The sequence below is a fragment of the Oikopleura dioica genome, chromosome 2 (assembly GCF_907165135.1).
Source record: "Oikopleura dioica chromosome 2, OKI2018_I68_1.0, whole genome shotgun sequence".
Lineage (NCBI taxonomy): Eukaryota > Metazoa > Chordata > Appendicularia > Copelata > Oikopleuridae > Oikopleura > Oikopleura dioica.
This window is the reverse complement of record NC_137292.1, coordinates 8903920-8913530: the sequence shown is the minus strand read 5'-3', so window position 1 is coordinate 8913530 and position 9611 is coordinate 8903920. Positions and strand designations below refer to the sequence as shown.

At 39.8% G+C, this 9611-nt stretch overlaps 2 protein-coding genes across 2 annotated transcripts; one reads left to right on the top strand and one right to left on the bottom strand.

Annotated features, from left to right (window-relative positions):
- Nucleotides 1-1511: 1511 nt before the first annotated feature.
- Nucleotides 1512-1936, bottom strand: LOC145697324 (uncharacterized). Its single transcript, XM_081774511.1, has 2 exons — nucleotides 1844-1936; nucleotides 1512-1801 (listed from the first exon to the last, which is right to left on the bottom strand). The coding sequence occupies exons 1-2, from the start codon at nucleotides 1918-1920 to the stop codon at nucleotides 1513-1515; spliced, it is 366 nt and encodes a 121-aa protein (XP_081630637.1). The 5' UTR covers nucleotides 1921-1936; the 3' UTR covers nucleotide 1512.
- A 3590-nt stretch (nucleotides 1937-5526) lies between these two features.
- Nucleotides 5527-7241, top strand: LOC145697424 (uncharacterized). Its single transcript, XM_081774626.1, has 5 exons — nucleotides 5527-5582; nucleotides 6018-6172; nucleotides 6227-6404; nucleotides 6474-6906; nucleotides 7061-7241. The coding sequence occupies exons 2-4, from the start codon at nucleotides 6099-6101 to the stop codon at nucleotides 6621-6623; spliced, it is 402 nt and encodes a 133-aa protein (XP_081630752.1). The 5' UTR covers nucleotides 5527-5582; nucleotides 6018-6098; the 3' UTR covers nucleotides 6624-6906; nucleotides 7061-7241.
- Nucleotides 7242-9611: the final 2370 nt, after the last annotated feature.

The following is a 9611-nucleotide window of genomic DNA, read 5'->3' as shown; positions in this document are numbered from 1 at the left end:
GATTTACCCTACGTATTAACGATCCATTTTTAGAGGGTTAAACGTGAAAAATGAAAATAATGGCAAGTTATTTTAATTTTTATCTCCGCAAGTGTGGCTTATGATTACATTCGCGCGAGTGGCGGGTTACGTGCGCATTATTACTTCCACTAATTCTGAATCTTCTGAAAAAGAAAGAGTGTGGATCGAGAAGGCTCAGGGGGCGCTCGCGAGGAGGAAAGTCCGTCCGACCTGAGCGCCGCGCCGCGTTTTTCTGCCGCGCGTAGTTTTTCATCCCTTTGACGAGGAGCTCCCTATTTTTTGTATTAGATCTTTTTGTACTTGAGAGCTGAAATCAACAAAGAGAATGCAAATGAAGAAAACCGACAGGTAAAAATTTCAAATAATCAAAAAATCGCGAAATCTCGCTTCCGAAAACTCAAAACCGCAAAAGACAGGAAGCCTAAAATTAGCCAGCAATGAAAAATGCCAAAAAAGATTTAATTGATATTATGGCTGGTCAAGAGCTTTAGAAATCACCTCGCGAAAATACTTAGAATTTCGGCGATTAGAAGAATCCAAAAGTGCTGCTTTTGGATAAACATTTTAGGAGTTGTGAGTTGTAACGAAGTATTATGTAGCGAATTATGGCAACGAAAAGGTCAGAGACGTTCGTAATTGGATTGGAAATTTGGAGTTGGCGTTTTGGACCAGAAATTTGTACAAAAGTTAACCAAAAACTAAAAAAAGGAAAAAAGGTTGACCTAAATTTTCGCGCAAATGTGTTTGAGGCTAATTTTAGGATCCAAAAATATCTTAAAGCAATCTTAAAAACACGGTGTTGAACATTTAGTTTAAGACTTTTAACCCATCTACACGTACTGACCCAAAAACTGTAACGTCAATCAAAACCCAATCAATTTCAAGTCACGCTGAGTTCCGGTCACTTTTCAGTTTCATTGCACTTCCCAAAAGTAGTCCAAGATCTTGAATTTATACATTTTCGCTGCCTTGCGCCACGTTTGAACTTACACCTTCCAACTCATCCGAAAACAAACGTCTCAAAATACCCCTCTTTTCTAGGTGAGATCCTGTCTAAAATTATAATTAGATCAAGACTTTTAAAATTTGAGTAGCTGTGAGAAAAAACGCTTGAGCCAAGGCGCTTAAAAATCTCCAGGGCCGCAAAAGATCCCGCCACTGGAAAAACGGATTTCCACGACACTTTCACAAGAAAAAAACGTGATGAGCAAAGAGAGAGAAATTGTCTTTTATTCTAGTGCGATTTAAGTTTACTTACTATCTCGTCAACGCGCGACCCCAAAATTTGTAACTGCCGATATTATTTATTATGTTTTGGTCGGCGGAACATCGGCTCATCCCTAACTTTCATGACCCTCATAATCATCTCGTTGAAGCATTAATAAGTACATAAAAGAGATATAAAATGAATATCAGTGGTAAAAAAATCGAAAGAAAAAGTACTTTATTGAACTTTTCCGTGTACTTTTTCTTACCACTGGAATTCTGACTTTACAAGGAAATGGAATTTATTTTCGTCATCAAAAAATAAATGCCCAGAGTGGCGGCCAAAAAGGTCTTTCGCGGATGTTCATCTGCCAAGTAGCTTGTCGAGTGCTTGGTTATTTCCCCAACTTCATCGGCGAAGTTCGTGTTTCGCAGTGCGAGCTTGAAGCTGTGGAGACTCTCGGCGATGTCGTCGGCGGACATGTCTTCCGTGAGCATGATTCCGATGTAGGAGAGCATGAAGGTGGAGACGTAGACGGCGAATTTATCGGTTCCGTGGGATTTGGCCAACTCGCTGAATGTCGGTTAAAAGAAGCTCTTTCGAAAAGCTCTTTACCTGAGCATTTTAGGCTTTGTGCGATAGAAACGAACTGAAGCAGCGCCTCTTCGTAGCGCGCTTCTGAAAACGAACATGTTTGTTGAAACTTGATTTTTTAGAACTGACGAGTTTTTTCATTTTTCCCAAAACATCAACCTGCATTCTAGAGACTATTCGACCTTCGTCGAAAATCTGAAAATCCGGTTTTGCCCGGAAATCTGCTGTAGTCCTTTTGTTTCGCAAAGCTCGCCCTTGCGTAACTTTATTTGGCGGTAATTTCCACCGCTTGTTTTTGCCCTTTGCGTTCACGAAAAACTGAGGTGGAGGAAAGCGTGGCTTTGGAGGAATTCGACATCTTGAGCGTAACTTTTCGAAATTATTTAAAAACATTCCGAGAGCATGTCTGATGCGAGCCCGCTAAGTGCATTTTTGAAATTAAGAGTTGCTGGCCGAATGCATTTCCGTAATTTAAATGCTGGCGAAAATACTCGAATACTTTTTTTATTTTAGAAGAGTCGGATAATATGGACAGGTTTGAAATTTTTGTTGCAAATTGGGCATCCTTTGCGAATAAGCAAGGTTTTTCTAAGCAAGACTTTCCGAATCGATGGCCACATAGGGAAATACAGCAGTGGAAGTGGTCCTTCTTGTCGTATTCTTCCATGCAAATATCACACACTTTTTCATTTGAAGATTCATGTTCAACATTAACGGAGAGAGAGCTCATCCTTTCAACATTAGTTTTGATTTTCTCGTCCAGTTCCCTTTCTAGGGATGTAATCTTGTCTTTTGACCTCTGGGATTCGGTCTTTTTGGCTTTGACCAGCCGTTCTTTCGACTGAATTTCAAAGTGTTTCTCCGTCAGCTCACTTTGAAGACCAGCTATTTGAACTTGAAGCGTTTGAATTCTTCGGCCGAGGCCTTGAGCTTCCGCAGTCATTTGTTGAACCTCGCTCTCGGACTCTTTTATCTCGTCTTCAAGCTTCATGAGTTTTGTCTTCTCTTCATCAATGCCTGCTTGGCTCTGAGATATCTCAGATTTGTATGACTCCTCAAGCTCATCAATTTCTTTTGAGAGTTTTTCTTTTGCCTTTTCATAGATATTTTGCTCTGCCATTGCTAAATTCAACGGTGCGCTAGTAGATTAATGTTTGTGAGGGAATCGTGTACTCATTTTTATTACTAATTTAACGACTTTATCCCGCCTTTATCGACCTCTCGTGCCCTGCAATAAACGGCCAAGAATTTTCAAAGAGTTTTTGTTTCTAAAACTTTCAGTACAGGCGAAGAATCTGCCCATTATTAAAGGATTTGTTACAGTTAGGACATCGCGCAGTCCTATATCGCGAGATCTGAATAAGTTTTTCGAGACAAGCTTTACCGAATCTATGACCACAGACTGTAATGCAGCTGTGGAAGTGATCTTCTTTGTCGTATTCTTCCATGCAAATTTGACACGTATTATCATCCGTTGCTGCAATATTTCGTGGAGCAAATGGTGTTTCTTCAAAAGAAAATGCATTCATTCTTGCAATATTCTCCTGTTCGACATCATCGAGCTCTTTCTCTAAGGATTTTCTTTCGTCTTCAAGCTCTTGCAGATGTTTCTCTTTAGTAGAAATGTTTCTGCTCTTTTTTCCTATATCGAAATGTTTTTTCATCATTTTATCATTAACTTCGTTCATTCGACTTTCCAAAGCTTTCATTTCTTCATCGAGCATCGTTTTTTCTTCGACGATTTTGCACATTTCTTTCCTCATTACTTCTATCTCATTGTTATCATCATCTATTTGTTGCTTTACAAATGAAATCGCGCCGAGTTTATCCTGTATTTCATCCTTTTTTGAAATTAGCCTCCTTTCATTCTCTTCTTTGATTTTGTCGATTTCGGCGTTCACTTTTTCTTTGGCTTTCTCGTAAATATCCCCCATCTTATATATTTTTTTATTTTCTCTGTGATCTAGACCGGCGTACGAGCACAAACAGCAGAGAATAGAGAAAAGTTTGGCAAACAGTCGTTATTTGCCTTATGAATGTTTACTCTTTGACCCTCGTAAAGGATGTAAGAAGATCGTTTTTGAGTCATAAATCCACCATTATCTCTGCCCAAAAACTGTCTACCCAACCCTTGTGACATGTTCCTCTAATTCAACGAGCTCGGCTTTGTTATCACCGCGCTCGGCGGGAGCTTATGAAAATTTTATCAGTTTGATACTTTCGCCGAGGAGTTGCTTGAATATTCGTCGGTAAGACGTCACCTCCGAGAATGAAAAAGTAGGCTCGACCGGATCTCAGGAACTCATTAAAACAAGGGTCCTATTATTTTACATAATATCGCCAGCGCTTGGGCTTATCAGCAGCTACACGTATCCGATTCTTATACTAAACTTGCTCGTTAAAAATGTATAATTACCGTTCTTTTTTCTAGTTTGGAAGTATACGAAAACGGCCCGATCAAGCCAGGCGATCGAGTTATCATCAAAGGCAAATATACAGGTAAGGATTATGAAAATATGATCTCCCGCTGTGATTCAACGAAATTACGCGCTACAGGCACTGGCGGGTTCTTGGCCCCTGATAAGGCTTTCGAAAAATATTTGGTTTCCGATAAGTACCCGTATTTACCGAAAATAGATTTCTTTCTCCAAGAATTGCCGGAGAGCAACAATAAATGTTTTGTAGACAAATTATTAGAGAGACTGAAGAACACTTTGGCGCGATAATTCGCGGCAAAAACGTAATTTTTATTTTGATAATAAACCGGCTAATTAAGAGGCTTATCGATTAGAGAGAGTTATAGTTAAATGCGTGGATGAAAGAGAGTAGCTCCAGAAATCCAGCTCAACTGGCCGCTGATGTAACCACGTGATAAGCTCTCGGCAGGAGTCGGCTCAAACAGCCACTCGATGGGAGCTCTAATCGGCTGCTCCGTTTGAGTGTCTAAATTACGCCACTCGGTGGGATACCACCTTACCACAAGATTTCCCAAAATGACACCGTGCCACTGTAATTTAAATTTTTAAAAATTCACGGCCGGAGTCTTATCATAATTTTTCGCACGAAAAATGACTTAGACGCGAAATTCTGCACCTTCCAATCCTCTTTTTTTCATCTCGACTGCGTCTAAATATTCTTTCCAGGCATTTGCAAATATGTTGGTCCGATCATCGGCGCAGTCAATACAGAAGAAGTATTCGTCGGAATCCGACTTGACGACTGCATCACCCGGCACAGCGGGGTATTCGATGATAAGGAATCAGTTTGACCTAAGCTACTAGAATCTAGCACGTAACGTGACTCACGTTTTAACGAAAACTCTAATCTGTTTTTTAACAACTTCTTTTATGAAAAAATCCAATTTCAAACTGCTTTTTGAGAAATATTTCGAGTGCGAAGTTGGCTACGGCATCATGGTTCCTTTCCGAAAAGTGAAATGCATCAGATCGAAATTTTCAAAAAGCGAAAAGCTAGAAAGTGACGCCGCTGTCCGCGAAGTGGTCGAGCTCGGCCGTGTGCTCCACAAAGTCTCCCCTGGATATCAATATGTTAAACACATGCAGACAACGAACTCGGCACGGGTCCATTTCTGATAAGACGTGTATATACTGATAAGCGGACTTTTATCACTAATACAGCGGCTTTCTAGGGGTGAAAATTTCTGTTTTCTTAGGTCTCACAGTAGTGACAGTCTGTAATCGACCCGAAAAAGCTTAGAAAAGTCGGGGAAAATGGACATCTTCAGCCAACGCTGGAAATTCTAGGACTGGATAAAGATTCTCAATAATACCAAAATTGGGTAAAACTCATCTTTCGAGTGACTGTATGAAAAGGTGTGTAGAAGCGACGTGGAGTGATAAGCGGAAGTCGTGCTCGATAAGAAATACCCATCGGCGACCCCGGATGGGTTTGCCCAAATATTTTAGCATAATCAGCGCTCAAAAAATATCGGCCAAAATGCCGGCAGTACTTTTTGCAGCAAATCAGGAAATTGAGGAGCTAGTCGTTTCCAGCTTTTAGTCTTAATTTACCTCATCAAAAATAAACGCTCCAAAGGGTCCTTCTAAATTAAATACAGTCAAATACCTAAATTTCACGATGAAGACATTAAAATAGGAGTTTCATCTTCTGAAATATATCAAAAATTCCGGACAGTAAATTGCTTTTTTTTTTTGTTGCTAGAATCATCCAAAACTAAGAAGCTTACCAGTCGTACCAAAAAACAGCTCCCCCCTTGTCTCGTCTCTGCTCAACATCAAATGAGGCAGCCTCTCTAATGCTGTACGACCGGATGGGGCTGGAATTTCCAAATTACCAATCATATGACCTTCTTGCGCGGAGCTTTGGCAGGTATGGAACCCATTTAGCCCCCGCAAGAATTTCAACTACAAGCTTCTCGTTCAGAATTTCGCTTGGGAAGTCAGCAACGCTGCAGAGCAGGAAAAACGCCTGTCATTCCGCTCCTACTTATTCGGACGAAAATGAGACGCTCAAGAGTTTGAGCATGACAGAGTCTCATTATTCATCAAATTTGATGGCTCCCACTAAATCTGTTTCCTCCATCAAAAGTTCAACCAAAAAGGTAAAGAAAAGAGCAACCAGACAACACGTCAAGGTGGTAGGTGTCTGAGATTAAACTTTGAGTTTTCAGAAGCGTCGTCGCTCGAGCGCGGCCAAGAAGGAAATTGAATTTGTCCGATCTGTCTCCTCGGGCTCCTCTGGCATTGAATCAATGTCTTCTCTTGACGGACACTCAACTGGCAGCGGCATCTGCTCGTCTAACTCCAAGGAAAAGTTCTAACGAGCGCCAAGAACCTTTAAAAAATCACCGTTTTAAAAGATCCAAATTAAAAACTTTGAAATAAAGCTGGAGGAATACGAACAGCCAATTTTAAAATCCTATCTTCGACTTCAGCAAACCATTTGTACTCAATGCTCTGACTGTACGAAATGCGAAGAGTTGGTTCGAAATACTCCGATTTCGCTTCATGAAGATAAGGAAAACCGACGAGGATCTACTACCTCGAGCAAAAGTGGCAAAAAATCTCGTCGAAGAGGATCTTCCATGCCCAGACCAACTTACAGTAAGTTCTACTGACTCCTTTGAAAGTAAATTAGGAGCAATCTTTTGATGAATAAGTAATGATATTTTGTTTATAAGCCCTTTCTTCTGATTTGAGGTAAAACAGACAGGCTTGAAATTGAGGCCTTTCAATTTTTAATTAAGTTTATGTTTAGACGGTGTTTCCTCTGATCGATACAATGCATCCTCGCTCATGACAATTGGCATGAGGAGACAGATTGATAAGCTCATGGTGGCAATCGAGGGATGAAAGAAGCATTAGAAGCGTAGAAGAAAGAACTATTTAAGATATTATCGATTACTCCGTATTTTGTGAATAAAGTCCTTTTTTTAAAAAATTAGCCTCCGTAAAATTTATTCATTTTCGAAGAAGCCTAAAAAAGGTAAAATATACAGATAATGATCCAGTAACAAGCATTTTGCCTGTGAACAAAGCTGCTTGTAGTCAAAACTCAGCGGCGGTAGTTTCAATTTTTCCCGCAATAGAGGCGTATTTACAGCTTATGCTTCGTAATACTGGCGAACTTTGCGTTGGAGAGTTTCGTAATCGTCATCATCGGTTTCTGTTGTTTGGATTAGCTAGCGTCTTTCTTTTTACACAATTTTAAACGAGTCAGCGAGTTTCTAAAAGTCGCATTTCTAATCCTTTAGCATAAATTCTAGCGCCAGTATCGTAATCGTCCACTGTTTCATCGATGGCAATCGGATCGAAAACGTTCTCTTCGTGGAACTCTTTTGATTGTTTTATGTAAGTTCCTGCTTCTTTCTTCGAAATAAAAGCTTTTCTCTCGAGTTTTTCTGCTCTAGCTCCAGGTGGTATGGAAATTTCTTTGACCAAGGTTATCAAAATTATTGAACAGAAAAGCTTTAGTCAAGGCTCAAATAAAGTTGCTCGTTGAAAAATTTAAAGATTTATTTTTTGAGCCCGTAACAATAGAATGCAGCAGATAAGATTTCCTCTGGGTTGAATTTTCCTCATCTTTGTTTCATTATTCTCAAACGCTGTCCAATTTTGCTGAAATGAGAGTGTTAAAAATGAGTGTTTTTGACTTGATGGGCCATAAAAGTCTGTCCCCGATCGGCAATTTATCGAAGCGCCCAAGCTAGAGTGGAGAAGTGTTGTCCACGGGGCGCCAAAATGCATCAATTCATGCAACTATCAAGCCGGATAAGCCGCGGCTAAGGGCCAAGCCGAACGACACAAAGCTACAGTAGTTGTCGATATCACTCAGAAAATCTATTTGCAAAAACAATTTTGCACAAATTTCAATTGCAAATCATGTAATATACAGTTTTCTAGTGCCACATTTTTGCTCACGTATGAAGTGTGGTTTTCGGAAACAGTTATCAGCGTTCTCACAAGCTGTGACGTGAGATTGAATAAAATATTCAACACATTGACAAACTTGTTCTTTTAGCTTATCCAATATTACACCTGCGTAAAAATTTAAGTGTTTCCCTCCTTACTTTTATGTCTTGGTTCTTCGCTCTCTTTTCAGCTAGTAAGGGATCTCTTCTTTTATCTGCCTTTCTTCCTTTTTAGCAGAAGTTAATGAGCCCTCTGGGCCCAACTGTTCTTTTTGCTTTCTGAATGAAAATAAAGAAGCAAAAAGAGACGAAAATAAAATATTCAAGTAATTGGATTTATGTATCTGGGACTGTCACTGCTCGTTCAGTGGTGCCAATTGAGCCGTGGTCAATCCCAGTCTACTCTCTCGCTTGGGGGCAAGTCTTAGGATGCATCCCCCGCATATATTATTGATAATACCAATAATATATTCAAATGATATGTCTGGGCTCAAAGGCCTCTTCAAGTAGGCCTATTTGGAATCCCCATTGATTTTGTGCCCGGTCATGTTCACGCCTCAGGGCACTTCAAGATGAGGCCAGTACTAACGTCAAGATTGCAAAACCGCAAACATTTGGGAAAAACCAATAACATGCATTTTATATCCCAATTGAAACGGCTCTTATTTCAGTAGAGCAATCCTTTGGATATTAAAATTGCATGTTTAACACCCTTAACAACACCAAAGAAGATGTTCAAGTGGCCCAATAAGAATGAAAAATCGATACGAAGAGGAAATTGTGTGTGACTGTAATTCATCCTCAATAAGATTTACGACCAACTAACCATGCAATTTGAAATTGCCAATTTCACTTGTTATTGTCGCACTCAAGTTGAATACCGCATTTCTTCGAAAGTTGCATCAACAAAATTAACATCGTTTAACGTTCCGCAGTTGTTATTGCAATTGTCATATTCATGCGTGGCTACTTGAAATTACATAAGTACAAGTCTATCACTTATCCGCAAATAAATTGATATTAGCCCACTTGGACCCCACTCAAGAGATTTTAAAAGCTGAAGTGTTATGAAAAATGATTGATTGGTAAACTCAAAAACCATTTCTCAAGCCAAACTACTAATAACGCGGTCAATAAATGACGTTCAAAAAGCCATGGTTCAAGGAATCGTCAGCAAATGTAAAAAACATCCATCAAGATGGGATTTTTACGGAAATTCCAATGCTCAACGCGAGAAAAGAATTGCACAACTGTTGGTTGAGTTGCCCACTTCATCAAGCTGCACAGGGCTGGGATTCGGTTTCAAAGATTGATTCATACAATGCATTCACTTTTTCTCTCCCGAAGTATTTTCGTAACGTAAATTCACTACAGACGTATTTGATCGTGTTAGGAATG

Coding starts and splice junctions, on each gene's coding strand:
- LOC145697324 (XM_081774511.1), bottom strand. CDS start 1,920: ATGTTCGTTTTCAGAAGCGCGCTACGAAGAGGCGCTGCTTCAGTTCGT. Junction 1,802..1,843: donor ACAAAGCCTAAAATGCTCAG/GTAAAGAGCTTT, acceptor ACCGACATTCAG/CGAGTTGGCCAAATCCCACG.
- LOC145697424 (XM_081774626.1), top strand. CDS start 6,099: ATGCTGTACGACCGGATGGGGCTGGAATTTCCAAATTACCAATCATAT. Junction 6,173..6,226: donor CTTGCGCGGAGCTTTGGCAG/GTATGGAACCCA, acceptor CTTCTCGTTCAG/AATTTCGCTTGGGAAGTCAG. Junction 6,405..6,473: donor TCAAAAGTTCAACCAAAAAG/GTAAAGAAAAGA, acceptor TTGAGTTTTCAG/AAGCGTCGTCGCTCGAGCGC.